This window comes from Dinoponera quadriceps, unplaced genomic scaffold (assembly GCF_001313825.1).
Source record: "Dinoponera quadriceps isolate SergipeBrazil2010 unplaced genomic scaffold, ASM131382v1 scaffold4048, whole genome shotgun sequence".
NCBI classification, from domain to species: domain Eukaryota; kingdom Metazoa; phylum Arthropoda; class Insecta; order Hymenoptera; family Formicidae; genus Dinoponera; species Dinoponera quadriceps.
The window spans coordinates 9,058-25,871 of record NW_014558032.1 but is presented as its reverse complement, the minus strand read 5'-3'; the positions used below and the strand labels follow the sequence as shown (position 1 = coordinate 25,871).

At 40.1% G+C, this 16,814-nt stretch overlaps 1 protein-coding gene across 1 annotated transcript in view; it reads right to left on the bottom strand.

The window, feature by feature from the left end:
* Positions 1–7,345: 7,345 nt before the first annotated feature.
* The window catches only part of LOC106749616, a 10,935-nt gene continuing 1,466 nt past the window's right edge, over positions 7,346–16,814 (bottom strand). Inside the window, 5 exon segments of the mRNA XM_014629264.1 lie at positions 7,346–9,384; positions 9,458–9,633; positions 9,733–10,067; positions 10,069–10,112; positions 10,648–10,772. Coding sequence (XP_014484750.1) covers positions 7,346–9,384; positions 9,458–9,633; positions 9,733–10,067; positions 10,069–10,112; positions 10,648–10,772 — 2,719 coding nt within the window.

Here is a 16,814-nt window from a genome sequence, read left to right as displayed (position 1 = left end):
GGGGGGGGGGGGGGGTTATCCGGCGAATTAAAATGTCAAAGAACTTGCACAAATGTGCGAGCCGCACGCGCGGTAGTTTCTAAATAAGATCTTTGCGAGCGTACAGCGCACGGCGGCGATGACGGCGCTTTTGCGAAGCGAATCAAGAGCTTCCGCGTAATAGTACGCTAAATTCGTACTTGTTTAACCCAGTTTCCCCGTACACCCGCCGCCCTTTCGGTTACAACCTTTCTCCATTCTTGGCTTTAATTACCCCCGACTATTTTTCAAGCCGTTCGTTACTCCGGAAGCGAAACAGCGCAACGATCCCCTCCCGCCACCGGTGTATTTCCGCTTCATATACCAGAGAGAAAAATTGTTGGTATTTGTAACTATAATTGAGCGTAAGTGAAAAGATTATAGTCCGGGAGAGACTATATTTTTCTGATGAGTGTTCGCACTGTGACGTCAGCGATGATGAATAATCTTGCACACGGAGAAAAGGAATTTTGTGGAACAGCAAAATTGTATGTTGTTGCGGCGAATAAAAATGAATATATAAGATGTTTCTAAAATATTGTCCGATATTTTTTACGAGTCGAGGCCACTTTATGAAGAGATGAACGTAAATAACACGTATGTCTAAAAGACATATTTGAAAGACGTCTTTCAGATATACGTCCTTATTGTGTGAAATGCGTCTTTACGACGTTATGGACAGTATTGTAACAAATGTATGAAATAACAAGATATAGATACAGATATCGAACGGGAAATGTAGTTAGATAATATGAGAATATATCGATGTCAAATATTTTTTTCAAGGATGTATTGAATGAAAACAACAAAATTAAAAAAAATGTATTGTAAACTGCATTTTGAAAATATAGGAAAGTAAAAAATTACAAATATATCGATTAGTAAATTTAGTAGCATTAAAGGTTAATATCTCGAAATAAAGTAGGATATTTTGAGCCTTTTTTTCATTTTACTCAGCAAAAACTTAATTACCATTTTACACATTATTATACTAAATTATAATTTTAGAATTCATATAGATATTTGGCAGGTTATCTTTAATTAAAAAGTCATAAACACATATTAAATTTCTATTTATTTAAATAATATTGCCCATATATTAATATTTCTATTGAAACCCTAGCGGGCTATCTATAGTTATAAAAGTATTAATTATAAAAATATTAATTATAGTAATATTTATATTAGAGTTAATTAACTTATTCAATAAGTCATGTATAATGACTTGATTACGTCATAAAAGTGCGTAAATGAATAGGAATAATGAATAGCAAGAAAGGAAACGAGAACATTTTAATTGCCATTTATTGTCTCAAAATAACGCCTCAGTCAGTCAGCGGAAATATTTCTCGGCCGGATCTCGGTGGTCGTATGTATACATGTAAAATTTCAACTAACTGATAATTAATTAAATCTTAATGATTAAATAAGAATTATCAGTTTCAAATTACACACGAATCTGAGAGAAACGTCTAAACCGAATATATTTTTTACTAACGCACTATGATTGCTTTTCAGCAAGAAACACAAAGTCGTTTCATTGATCGGCCATCATCTCAGATGATATCTTAGATGACATCCAGCCAATAAAACAACTTTGTCTCTTGCTGGAAAATAATCGTTATGTATGAAGCCATAAAAATTGTATCTAAAATATATTTAAATACAGATGATATGATACAGTTACTAAAATGAAAAAAATGTAACTAGTTACAGATAGAAAAGATATCCAGATACTGCAACTAGATATTTATAACAATATATTATAACACTGGTCTTAGGTCTGAATGTCATCTGGAAACATGCGTTCATATGAACTTTTCTTCGTAAAATCACCTCAAAAATCAATTTGTAAAATATCGGACAATATTTAAGAAATACCCTGTATATTTATGACCCGGGCCCCGTCGGTCGGTAGACGTTCGTCTCGCCCCGGCCGGCAGGTCGTTTTCGGAATCGCTGGTTGACCGTGTTCGGTGTCGGTGGCCCTAGCTCGCCGGATGTCCAGGCGTCTTGTGGTGAGAGTGTGTGTGTGTGTGTGTGTGTGTGTGTGTGTGTGTGTGTGTGTGGACGAGTGAGTGAGTGAGCGAATAAGTGAGCGAGCGAATATTCGATATTAGCCGTTTATTTAAATTATGTGCCACGATGTTTGGTACAGATTTAATGGTAACAAGCCGTGCTTTCCGTTTTCCGGCCTTTTAACGCCGGTAAATATTGCGATGACAGTGTCGGTGACGGAATCCCGTGTTTATATTGCGGCCGTGTGTTGATGGCTCGCTCGGTGCTTCGGTGGATCGGTGTTTCCCGGAATTTATTTAGAGCAGACGTGTCGCTCGCTGCGAGGATCCCGCGGTGTCAGCGGAGAGCGGGCGCGGTATTAGCGTCTCGGCGTATTGATGTTTCGCGGCTTTAAATTTGACGGTCTCGCATCGGAGTGCAACGGCGGAATGCTCGACTCGACGTCGCGGTACGCGGTGGTTGCCGCACGCGGAGTGCCCGCGTCGGTCGACTTCCGGAGCGGAGGACACGCGGTATCGTGCCTTCTTACAGGAACGGTGGAGTCGGCCGGGCGAGCCTAGCCAACGTGCAGCCGGCGGTGGTCGTGGCGGTCGGTGGTACCTCCGGTGAGGTACGGCGGAGAGACACACGTTGTCTCTAGTTACGCGGCTTTTTTATATCGCGTTTTCGCGGTTTTTCCGACACATGTTTGGCAACAACAACAAACGTCGTTGCTTACGTGTACACGTGTCGGTTGCGTGCTTCGCGTGTGAATTTGTTTGTTGGCGCGTAGCGCCGTTTCTGCGACCGACGGATAGTCGGTCGGTCGCGGTGTTTGCCGAGGGGAATGCATCGTCGCATATTTACCGACTAGTTACGGTAGAAAAAATTTGCACAAAAAATTTGCATAAAAAACTTGCCGTCTCTCTGAATGACTTTTCTTTCGTACATACATGTCACTGCTACTATTTATCGAGTTAAAACCAGAAGAAGATACAGTTGAAGTCGACTGTAATTTTAGCGGAATTTCTCTCAGTGTGTATGCAACCTCTAATTTTGCTCTCGTATCTTTTGATATTGTACCATGCGCGGGTGTACAGCTGCATCAACACAGCTTTGATAGGTCCAACTGATTCTCCATCTCCCTTTTTATCGTTATGTCGACAAGCGTCGCAACACCGACGAGGTAGTAAAGATTTAAATAACTTTTAGAGGGCCGGAAAGCCAATATATTGGCGCTACCCATGATCGATACTTAGTGTATGGTCAATCCATGATATAAGATACCTTTTTTACCACTTTACTAAGACGGATATGCCCTCTCAAATCCCGGCCCTCTAAAGGTTAATTATTAGTTGGTTGAAATTTTACATGTATACATACGACCACCGAGGTTATTTTGAGACAATAAATGGCAATTAAAATGTTCTCATTTCCTTTCTTGCTGGGTCATTATTCATTTACGCGCGTACGCACTTTTAAAAACTCTTTTACATTTTATCATTAATGCATTAATTCGTTACTAATAAAACGAAACTTGCGATAAAAAGAACGGCGTTCCGTACATCAAGTTTTTAACTCGGCCATCCTCTTAATTTGCTATTCTGCGACGAGCGCGTCCGAGATTTATTTGAAAAATGCTGTTATTAAATAAACAGAATTATTGCCGTGCGATTTGTCAACCTACATGTTTACAAATGTGCGAATCGAACGCGGTAGACGGTATGGCGGATCTTCCGTTGAAATTTGCGTGCGGTTATGTGTTTTTTTGTATAGCTTCGTTACGGACGGCCGGAATGCTCGTGTTGGCAACAATAACCATAGAGATATAAGAATAGAGGGAACAAGGGATATATGCTACCTGTAAGTGGAAGTGATAGAGGTCAAGAGAGAGATGGATGCCGAGTATCCTATCCTGTCTCTTTCTAGTCGAGCGCTGTGATTGTTTATTCNATGACTTCCACTTACAGGCTTGTTCCCTCTATTCTTATATCTCTATGACAATAACCGTTTGATAGCGTCGTGAATTCGACATTTTGCATTTTTAAGTCGATACGCGCCAATCCCGCCGATCGTTACAATAATTACAGCTGAATAATCGCCGTAGAATTGTTGTACTATTGCTAACACGGAAATGACGCAGCTTACATGGTTCTTGTTTAATCACGTTTAGTGGGACGTATCGCATAATTTGCACGTAATTGCGAGGATGATCATCGGGGAATGAACTCTCTTTTAAATTCGAAAAATTCGAAAAATAATCTCTTGAAAATAGTAGAAAGCGCAAAAATAATAATACTAATAATAATAAATAATAATAAATAAATAAATGTTGCGGTGCATTTGCACAAAGTCTGGATTATTATCAAATGTCGTCAAAAATCATTTTCAACGGACAATACGCACCCTTGAAATGTAATCGCGTTCAACGATTCTCACATTGTTTTACAACGAACCTATTGTTATCTGGTCATCCGAAACGTATCGTTATCTATAAAATATTTGTCTAACGCATATAACGTGTAATATTAATGAGATTTTTATATTATCGTTAAGATACTATCACAGAGAGAGAGAGAGAGAGAGAGAGAGAGAGAGAGAGAGAGAGAGAGAGAGAGNAGAGAGAGAGAGAGAGAGAGAGAGAGAGAGAGAGAGAGAGAGAGAGAGAGAGAGCGTGCGATATAGTGTTCGTTATCAAAGTATTCCATGGGGATATTCTCGTTTTCGACACGTAACGCCACGCACCGCATATTTATTTTATAAATAATCGAAAAATTAAACGACTGTAATAATCGTTTAACGACGATATAATCGCGGATGCACGATACTCACTTTGCAATTCAACATATGCACAGAAACATTATAATCACTCTCTGAAAAAGGCGTGAAAAGTCGATATTCGAAATCAACGGAATTATCGTTGTTGCTTTTTCGCGATATTGATTGACTGTCGTATTGCCGCGGCTTGTTTCACGCGTATCATTCGTGGCTGCCAAATCATTATGTGAATTCTGACAGTTCATCAGTTTGTACGTTAAAGGAGATAAAAAATTGAAATATAGAAAGGATAAAGAAAGGAAAAATAAGTTTTTAATCTAATACAGAATTTTATGTGTATTTAATTTAGCGTGATGCCTATTTTATTACACGAACCGATATTTTTGTTCTGCATAATAATTAGCTTAATATAGCGCGCGTAGCGCACGTCTGTGTTGTTCTGGTGTTGCAGGGAACCTATGCTAAAAAAATTATTCTCATAATTGCTACCAAAATATTTGATACATTATGTTTGGCAATTTTTACTTGCGTCAACGAATTTATTTGCTTAACTTCTGTTGTTTTCTAAAAAAAAAAAAAAAACTTGAAAATTGTGATTTTTAATGGAAACTGGCCCTATTATGAAAGACATCACAAAATAAAAGTATTTAATAATAAATGAGGAATTATTTGTAATGTGTTTTCGATAGTCGCATACAGTGAATTTTGTGTGTTTTCTTTTTTAATTACATTGGCATATTATTATTCTAAAGCACTGAAGTCGGCGATCGAACGCAATGTACTACGCGCACGAATTTGTCGGCGACGAGATTCTGTACGCAGCTTAGAAGTTTAGGAAAAACTATTAATTTTTCAAACAACTGTATCTCAGCGAAAAATCGACGTACAAACGTGGAACGCCGTTCTTCCGTCATGACACGCACTGACGTGTATAATTACGACACACGCTATAAATTGTTATATAAATCGTTGTATAAAGACATGAGATACATTTAGATACGGCATATATTTCTATTTTATTAACTCAATCGCACATGCAAAGAAAAAGAAGATCGATACATAACATGTCATATTTCCGAGTCGAAATTTTGCTTCGACGCTCTTAACGATTTTGCCGCGTATGACGTATGTGATAATGTGACGCCGAAAACGGCTTCTCATTTGAATATGCCATTACATACGTCGTGGAAAATCGCTCATCATTCACGGATATTGTACGGAGGAAAATGTTACTTGTATCGCAAAGGAAAGTAATTATTGAGTTTATTTCTTTTCTTTTAAGTAATGGTTATTTCGAAGGAAAAATACTTTCCTGATATAATAATATTACGTAACCTCGGTGCGGGAAGAGGGAGGGACAGCTTCTGGAATGAGAGTTGGAGCGTAGCAATGATACGGGCGAATAAAAGCGGCGACTTTCATATGACGAGGTTAAACAGGCATCTGAGATCCTTCTTTCTTCGACAAGAAAGCCGGTGTTTGCTCGCGTGACATGTCTAAAGTTCAAGCAGACAAGAACGAACCTATAACAGCTTTGGCCATAATCCCAGAAGTTTGTTGTATTTATTTTCATAAAAATCTTCAATCGACAAGAATCAACACTGTATCATCCTCGTTAACGATACATTCTATAAACAAAAAAATACGAGGTAGAAAAATAGAGTTTATATAGAATACAATTTTCAGTGTTTTCATCTTAAAATTACAAGAAATTGAAGAGGAAAATCTTACATGCTAAGTACTCTCCCCCCTCTCCCCCCCATTGAACAATATATCTCGCAGTGACATCTCAATATAACGATTCTCGCACATATCTTTTAGCATCTGCAACTTAAATCTGTGTTACTGTAATTATATTTATTAACTTAAATTGAGAATTTAAACAGCTCGTGAGCATAATCTCTCAAATTATAAAGGCTCGCAGGCGATCACTTTGGATCATAACGCTCGCCAGATAACACAAATAAACATAATAATATTCTCTTCGCCACTTTGATTATAGCTTCTTTGTAATATTAATCGCTCGTTATATCAAAACTTATAACCCTCACAAGCTGTGGGGGAGGAGGGAGACATGAACAATTAAGTAAGTAAATGGATTAATAACAAACGTTTGCGGCAGTCTTTTTCTTCTCTATAGATGAACTACGAAAGTGTCATATAGTATATATATAGAACTGCAATTCGCAAAGAGATTTTTAAAACAGATATTAAAAGAAGAGGAAATCGATATAAATGAATCCCGTGTTAAGGTTCGCTATAATAGTTTCAATCACATATATGCGTCTCTTAGTTCTACTCTACAATAGGTGCTTTAAGCCTGAAAAAATTGACTAATCACAGTCGAATCTGAAGAGAATAATTAACTGTGATTGATCGATTTCTTAGAATACCTATCACAAACCGGGACTTGAGCGAAGTCTACAACGAGGATTTAAGAAACCGACCAATCGTGACTGGCTTTTCTCCTATGATTCAACTGTGATTGGTCAACTTTTACTTCAGCCTTGAATTCTCATCGTAGACACCCCGCTTTACACGTCGCGACAACTTACGTGATCTGGATGGTCTTGACGATGCGGCGGCCGACGAAGGACGCGTGGTACTCCTTCGGGAAGTCATCGCACGGTACGTTCTCGCGGAAGCCGCCGCTCTGGAACGGTGACTGGCGGTATCCCGTGTTCTGCCTCATTCTGAATCTCATTCTCAAGTCTTGCATAAACATACGCGGCGGGAGCTGGTCGGTCTTGTTTGGGATGTTAACGCTGTTCGTCATGAACTCCTTCGGCAATATGATAGGCAGGGCGTCCTCCAGACTGCCGTCCTCACGGTCCTGCGTCTTCTTGGGACGTGACTGCGCGTAGTTCATCGCGTTCTGCTTGTAATACCTCTGGCCTCCGAAGACGTTGTACTGATTCATAGCCGCGAAAGACTGCTGCTGGGCTGGTGAGACCGGCGGATGCGGCGTCGCGTACTGGGGAACGTCGTAGGCAGTTGTACGCGGGCAGTTGTACCTTTTGTTGTAGTAGCGATTGGACCTCGCGTCGTCGGTGTTCCCCGGCTCATACATACCCTTCACGTAGCTCGGGTTCGTGCGCACGTTGGCCGGCAGCTGGTCGTTGTAACTGTTCGACTGGTCGGCCACGTTGGGCGGCACGGTGTGGAAGCCGTCCTGCACCGGGAAGTTCCATCTACCGATCTGACTCGCCGGCTGGCCCGGCGTGAAGGGCCTCTGCGAGCTCTCTCTCCATTGCCGTTTATCGCGTCGAACATGGTGACGGCGTCGCCGGTCGATGGCTGCGCCACGTGGTCGAAGGTGTTCTGCGGCAGCCGCGTGTCGCTCATCGGCGGACACTGCTGCTCGTAAAATCGCTGCACGCTCGTCGCGCTCCTCGGACGGCTTGTTCCAGATGACCGGCCGACTTCTCATCTGCGTCTGCTGCTGGGTGTCCTCCGGCTTGTATATATGCTGCTGGCTCATCGGCGATCCTGCGTAGCTCTTGGTCAACGAGTCCTTCGACGGCTTCATCCCTTCGTCGTCCACGTCTGTCGGATCGGTTCTGTCGAGCGCCTTTTCGTTCGGACAGCTTTCTCCCGACGCCACGTGTCTCGCGTGATCCTCAACACTCGCCGCTGGCTTCTTGTCTCCTGTGGAATTTCCGTTATCGTCGATGTTGAGAATCGACGCGTCGGGCGACTTGGCCGGCTCATAACCGTCTCTCTCGCGTTGCTGCTTCACGTCAGACTCGAAATTGCTCGGCTCTTCGGCCCTCGTGTCCAAGCTGGGAGATACGTCGACCGGCGGGCAGTCTCGATTCATCTTCCCGACGGTACCGGCGCGCTCGGGTGTTGCGTTGCTACGTCGTGCGTACAACGGGTTTCTCCCGCAAACTGGAGCGACGCTCTTGGTCTTCGCAGGTCGCCTCCACAATGTTGAGTTTTTGTATGGCGCGACAAACGTGGTGTTCCTGGTGGCGACATAGGGCTTCGGATCGCTCGGAGGATTTTTCTCGCCGCTCCTCCTCTCGCGCTTAGGCGAGTCGGAGTTCCTGCACGCAGGCACCGCTTTCTCCGTTCTATCTGGGGCCTTATTTTTATCGACACCGCGGTCAATCGATGCGTTACCTCTCGAGGACTTCTGCCCTTTGCTCTTCGGCGTGAACTGTCTTGTAGTTATTCGTTGTTGAACCTGCGATATTTTGTCCTTATTTGAAGAGGCGGGACAGGATGAACTCTGCGCTTTCTGATCGTTCTGGCTTGTATCTGCTGTTTTATTCGGTACCTTCTCATCTGCCTTCGGCAGACCTGCAGCGGTATCCTTTGTTTTATTTTCCATTCCTTTCGTTGCACCGTGTTGTCTTACAAATTCATCCTTTGGGCAAGTCTTCTTTCTGAATACACGCTTGCCGCTGGCACGTTCGCCTCTTCCGCTCTTATCGGTGATCGGCGATTTCGATAGATTGGAAAACGATCTCTTAGAATTGGTGAAAAGGGTGGAAGGTTTGTCGTTGCAACATTTAGATAAACTTGTTGTACTTGCGTTCTTGATGTTTGTTCTCAACGAAGTGAGGGTCTTCTTCATACACGCGTCTGGGAAAAAGAAAGAGTATAAAAAATCTATCTTTTCGTTTTTTAATTTGCATGTCGATGCAAATCAATTTACCTTTATCCTTCGGTTCCACCGATGCCTTATCGTTTCCCGATGATTCCGATGTAATTGCTTTTGACACATCTAATGTAGTGAGTTTGGCATTATTATTTTTACCAGAATCATTTGTTAAATCCAATTCTTTCGCATCATGATCTTGCGACTCCGGAAATTTCGAACATGTGACATTCCTAATTTATTATATAAATATAAAAAGTAATGAAACAATATACATATTATTTTTAATTGGCACGTTACTTTTGAAGAAGTTAACGTTTTTTTCTGCTTACTGTGTCTTGTCTTCAAGGGCATTTTGCGACATATTTCCTTGATCTTTCCGTTCCTTATCTACATGGCATTGATTTTCCAACTGTACTGTTGCAAGATTTTCTTGAATAGCCATGCTTGATTCTTCTTCTTCTGCCTTTTGCATAACCGATACGTGAGCATTTGGAAATATGTTAGATTTATTCATATTTTTATCCTGTAAATTTCTGTCACTTTTAGCCATCGAGTCGCTAGATAAATCTCTCATATGTATATTCACTGTTAAATAGTATTCACGGGTCTCTTCAGCTGAATTAGCGTTGCTATCTTCCATCGCAGGAATCTTACCTTCTACCTTTGTTATCCTCTTCATGACCTCTTCTTGGCTTACAGTGAGTTTTTACTCTCACACTATAATTATGCAACATTATTAATATAAAACAACATATCATTGATATAAAATATCAGATATAACATGTGAGAACAATATTACAAAATATATCCATCCATTCACCGACAAAAATTTACATAAATTAAATATTATGATATAAATTACAATAGAAATTATAAATACAGGTTATTCCAGAGCCCATGCTAAATTCTCTGTGACAAAAATTTCTGGATTCATAATTTATAACATGGGTGAAAAACAAGACTTTATCATCTCCTTTTGTACCTCTGAATTTCTATTTCTTAATTTTCTTTAGATTTCTTTAATATTCTACATTTTATAAAATGTAGGAGCCCTAATATTTATGTAGCCGTATACAACAATTCTGAAATATCCTATATATACACGCAACAAAAATAAGTGTATTTTTATGTATCTAGAGCTTCACATATATTCAATAAAATATAAATATGTATAATATATACGATATACATAGTGAGAAATAAGCGATGAAAATTAATTAAGGCAAAGAAATTAAGGAAGGGACGTATGCTTGCCGGATGGGACGTATTTTTCAGCCATTGCATGTTCTGTAGTTTGCTAATCATCGCCTCTCGCCTTACTTTAGCAGAGGTTTTTTCTAAACCATTAGCCGCCAAATCCATCATATACCTACCACAAAACACATACACCAGATAATCAGACCAGATACCTCTCTGTTCCAACACTCAACTGCAACTCGGCTGTGCTGTTATTTCGGCACGAAAAATCACGGAAAACTTTCCTGCGATTCTCCTACGGAAAAACATTTCTTATACATATCCTTCTCAAAAACACTCCAAGAGACGGTGCAACTGAGCAAACTCACAGTACAAGTCGTTGTTAGTGTGAGGCGAGGATGCAAAAAAAAAAGGAAGGACGCGACCGACGAATTCGAGATTGTCGAAACGATTAATTACCGATTTTATGGATCGACGATGATGAGATTTGGTGAGAGCGAGTCCCTGCCGTACGTGCGACTGTGACCTACTCTTTACAAAGAACGATTCGCTAATGTCTCCGGCCTCTAACGTTATCTCCCTGCACAAGTACAAAAACAATGAACCAACGTCGAACGACGTGCGTAGATCGCACCGTCAAAGTTTCGGTGCTTCTCACGTGCGATCTACCGAACAATACTGACAAGGGAGCATCTTACCTCACTTGTAGACAATTGAGATACTCGACACGTAGGACGGACAGTCACCCATGAACCAAAAATATCGCTCTAACGCGCGTAACGGACGCCGTGAGCTGATTGAGCGAGGAAATTTCAAAAATTTCTACGCTGTTTGCCGAACGCGCCGATTGGCTGTCTCGTAGACACGAGCAAGCGATGACTCGCGATTTTCCCCCGAATTCGTTCCATTCGTCCAATCACAGAACACGGGAACGGCTCGATTGGAACTGATCGACAGCCTTAGTTACCTTTTATACCGACCCGATTAATGTCACGCTAGATGGCGCCAACAGTTGCTGAGATGTCCGTTAGCGCAGTGAAAGATGGCGAATAAATCTACGACGGGATTTATTTTGCAAAATACAACTCGTTGTAAATTGTATTTATTACTTACCTAATGAAAGCTCAAGTTTTGCAGGTAACGTGATATGCTGTATATTCTCATCATCAAGTTGGCGCATTACAATAAAGAACAACAAAGCGTCGTAAACAGTGCTGACGGATTTATTGCGCAAAAAACGCATCGCAAATATGAAGTATATCGCAAGATACAGAGGTATATATATTTTTTACAGATGTACAAATACATACATTCAATGTAATTCAGCTTGTATAATTATTTTATATAATTTTACGTAATAGTTATATAAAAATAGCTAAAAAGATGCGAAATTAATAATACGGTTATTAGAAATGTATTAAATAAAATAATGTATTTCTATTAACTTTACGGTTGCTTATCAATTTTGCGCATTTTAACTAGCGTTTGCTCGTACGGGCTATACTTCTTAATTGAGAATTATGTAATTAATATTTTAAAGACTAAGGACTGTGAAACGATAGCAGTATTCTCGACTAACGTCATTGATACCCCGACATTTCGACACGAGGTCTTCTTCGCCGTTAAAACTTTCGTAGCAATAAGAATGGAGGCAGCATTGAATGGTTTTGTCACATATTTCGGTCGTTGGTTACACAGTGAACGACCAGGCGAGACGAAAAAGTGGAAAATTAGTAAGCAATTTGGCAAAATTTCTCTCGAAAACCTGTTGATTGTGCGATCGTCCTGTGAAAATTCGTTCTTTGCGAATCTCATTTCCCAGCAGGTTATATCCTATAAGCGCATAACATTCCTAGAATATTATATACGAACATTATTAAATATTAAAATAATATTCTTATTATAAAAGTGTTATGTAATATTTCTTAGTATTATAGGAATATTTTATCGATGTTTTATATTGACTTCACATAATATTCTCGGCATGTTATAAAAATGTTTTTAGAATATAAAAAAAATGAAATAATAATAATGTAGAAAAAATATACATAAAGTTGAATATTTAATAATATTACAATAACATTAAATAAATGTTATTTTTTAAATATTATTAAGGATGAACATATAATCATTTATCAATCTATATTCCAAAAGTATTACTTAATATTAAATAATATTACGCGCTTAGTAGAGGATATCTATATTCATCTGCAGTAATTTATATATTTAAAATCAATATTCGCCACATATGAAACGAAAATAAAAGATTACGTGTCCGCTCCACTGGCAGAAAAACCACAAGCCGGGGTGGGCGCGAAAGTAGAGAAAATGAAAGAAAAAGCGCTCGATCTTCCGCGAAAATAGAATTAATTGCACATTAATTATAGGGGAGAAAGTCTCGCGGATCACGTGAATTTTTTGAAGAAACACAGGGATGCGAGGGGAGTGGACAATAACGAAAATCGTCGGCGTAATACCGTCGCGGTAGACTCGTCGAATTTCGTAAGCAAATGACGAAAACAGTAACGATGGGAAATCTTAATTAATACGCTGGCGTGACGATTCTTGACTCGCTCGTGACACTTTTATTTTCGCTAGCGCGCGCCGCTACCTGGTCACACCTGCAGGGATGCAACTGTGAAAATTAATTAACACGCCGATCGCTGATGATTGGTCATCCTCCCTCAAGGACAATAGGACGAAATGTATAATCGCTCGTTCACGAAGGAAACGCTGTTTTAGCAAAATTTGTTTCCTCCGTGTTTCCGGCGTAATCATGTACTTAAATACGAAAGTCGGAACAGAAGAGCTTTGCTGAGAGAGGAAGATGGGAGTAATTTTTTTTTCCGCTACAAAGAAGCGCTTCGCCCCTGTGCCTTAGCATGCATGACCGCCATATAATAGATGAAACTTGGGAAATTTCGTGTCATCTTCACAGCTGACGGTCGTCGAATTACACGACGACGTCGGGAATTGATTCGCATAACTCGGCATTTCGAGCACGGTCGGGAGGTGCGTGAGGAATTCTCATTCGCCCACTGTGACGATCCTGTCCTCCATTGTGCTGGGTATTTGTTGGCGGAGAAAACCGAATTCCAGACTACGACCGAACCCTTGAGGAAATACTCGCCGGAAGATCGATTTCTGGCGAATGTCGCCCGCACTCGTCGCAACTGATCTTCGACGAGAAGGAGCTGAAGAAAACGGACAAGAAGCCGTCGTGCATCGCGATACTAGAGATAAGTCCCGATCTGATCGCAGGTTTTTTCCTTCGAATCTCTGTGCTCTAAAATTTAAAAAACGCGACAGAAAACACCGCGTCGGGAATCTGTTTTTCTAACTATAATTGACTGTAATTCAGACGTTGTAAGAAATATCTAGACGTCTTGTTTTTTAGACGCGCCGTTTGGATAGTAGCGAATCTCTTTCTTAGCGGAAAATAGATTAATATCAATTCATGTTCTCATATATAAGCAAGAATATCTTATATGAAGATAAAAATTGTTCTTATACATGAAGAAGTTCTGCACAACGTGTTCCGCTAAAATAAAATATTATAAAATATATTTAAAAAAATATATTCTCGAATAACATGAATATATTTTTAACGAAACTCTATACAGAATATTTCTTTATGTAAGGGAAAGTTTTTTATACATAAAAAGATTTTATATCCTCGTTTATATGTGAAGATATGAATCTTAAATTGATACTAATATTTTTCCTACGTAGATTCGCGCGACCCGACTATAATTACAACAAAATTTCCGTGGACGATATCCTTCTGCATACGACAACCCATCGACAAATGAGTAGTTCGCCGACTAGCCAATGCGCGTAGATTCACTTTGGAATACCGGGTGTTTCCGGATCTAGGCGTAATTTAACTTCGGATGGGAAGCTCGGGCTCCACCGCGAACAGCGGCAGTAGACCTTCAGGAGGCGGCGGAAGTTACGCCGGAGCGGGAAGCCAGTCAAATGACAGGTAAATCTTGCCGAACTCCATCGCGCGGCTTTTTAGTATTTCACCGATTTCTCTCACGTCTTATTCATCCGTTCGTTGATGCCACTTTGAAGTTTTTCAAAATAGTTTACCTTCCTAAAGACATCTTTCGCAAGTTTCGGCTGCCTGTGTATAATTTCTCGAGTTCGTACATTTCTCGTGCGTAAATTTCACATTTCAACCGACGTGTCTTTCACCGACTGCGACGCAAGGTACGACCGGTGTACGGGAGTGAGAGCAAACCCAATACTTTGAGCTACGGTGCTAACGGGTGGCAGCGGCGGTTATGGGATTTCGGAAACGTTGGCCGACGAGTTCGGGATGGTAATGCGCCGCAGCCTCCCGGGAATAATATTCAAAGGTGACGCGATACATAATTTAAGAATTAAAATAATGAGTATTTCTAGATTTCGGCTAGATCAATTATTGATCCATTACTGATTGTTTAACGAGCGCTTCGTTGCAATGAATTGCAATTATGCATTTTCTCTCAGTAGCGAAAATAACGAGCGACCTTAACGGAGGGAGTCGTATCTCACACACGTTTAATGAAATATATCTGTATTCAGGACAACATTTATATTGAACGATGCGGCAATTAATTTGTTCGTAATTAATTGTTTAATTAGTTAATTTATTTTTAAGGCTGTAGCTTTGAAAGCTCTAGCCGATCGGCGTAGCGGCGGCGTTAGCTTCGGTGCTTCTGCCGATCGTGGCGGGAAGGAGGAAGCGGTTGGAGAGCTTCTCATCCCGAATGGATTACATCGTGTTGAAAGATGATTTAGCTAAGGTATATGTGTGTTCGCGACGTTATTGTTTGACGCGTACACAAAGTATTATTTTACTGCGAAGAGGAGCAATTATTCTTCTCCTTTTAAAAGTAATGATTACCTTGAATAAAGAATATTATTTTGATAATAATATTAAAACATACTCGGCAAATATTAGAAAAGCTCATTATCATTTACTCAAAAGAAGAATTTTTTCCCTTCTCAAGAATATTACAAAGAGTTTATAGAAGAAACGTAATAAACACTTAATAATCTTCGCTTGAATATAGTATATATTGAATATAGTATATATATATTTTTTTTTCTGTGTGCAGAGGATTCTAACACGTATGTCTGAAAGAAGACGTCTCAGAGATCTTTATGACATCTCAAGACGTTTAAATGTTCTCCACTCTTCACTAAAATTCTCCTTCTCTTGCGATTAGATACAGAAAAATGGCTCCGACTGATCGTCTCCCCGAGATGCGTCGCCAGACTGACCTGCGAGATTCAGAGGGATTATCTGTCCGGCAAGGACGTCGAGTTTGTGAACACGCATCGGAAACAGTATCTCGCCAACTTGATTTCCTCCCAGCATTCAATCCTTTAAGCGAGTTCAACCTATTAATCGTCCAATTTGAATTTCTCGCAGGATACGGAACAACGTGTTGAATACCGCGTTTGTGAGCGTGAAGAACCTGATCGGCCGTCGCGATGAAAGCTGTTCTCTTGCAGTTACATAAGGAAAATGCGATAGTTACCTTTTAAGTATCGTATTGTGCAATTTATTGTATTATCGTTCGTCCGATCGTTTCACGTATACATTATTACACGGTAATAAAATTGTCCGGCGCGATCGTCGAATGACCTCGGCACTGCAACTCGAAGAATCGCGACTTCACTCGAAATTTATTATCATCCGTTCGTTGAATATTATCCATTCCACCCACAATCGTATTGTGGCAAGAGGAGTGTCCGTTTTTTTTTTAAGTTTCGAGGAGAAAAAATGTTTTGGACGGTAAATATCGCATAAAATTGTCACGATGTTTTAATTACCCAAAGATACGCTAATAAATAAATGTAATTCGAGACATCCTTCATTTCATCAGTTCTCTATTGGCCGTACAATCGATTTTTCAAGCGCAATTAATTACTTTGTATGTAACTTTACACGTAATATACTCTTTATACGTAATTCAGTGAGTCATATAATAGTATCGATCTTCCATGACTGTCGCAGCATTTGTTTTCTCTCTCATGACATCATTTTTTTTTTTTCATACACGGTGACCCATTTTAATCGACAAGCGGAGATATTTCCGAAACTACGCAACCTACGAAAAAAATGTTCGGATAAAAGTTGTCGAGGACAGTCATCTACTTGTGCTAATGACCTTGAGGTCAGTTTTCAAGGTCATTTCAAGGTCAAGGTCACTTTTTT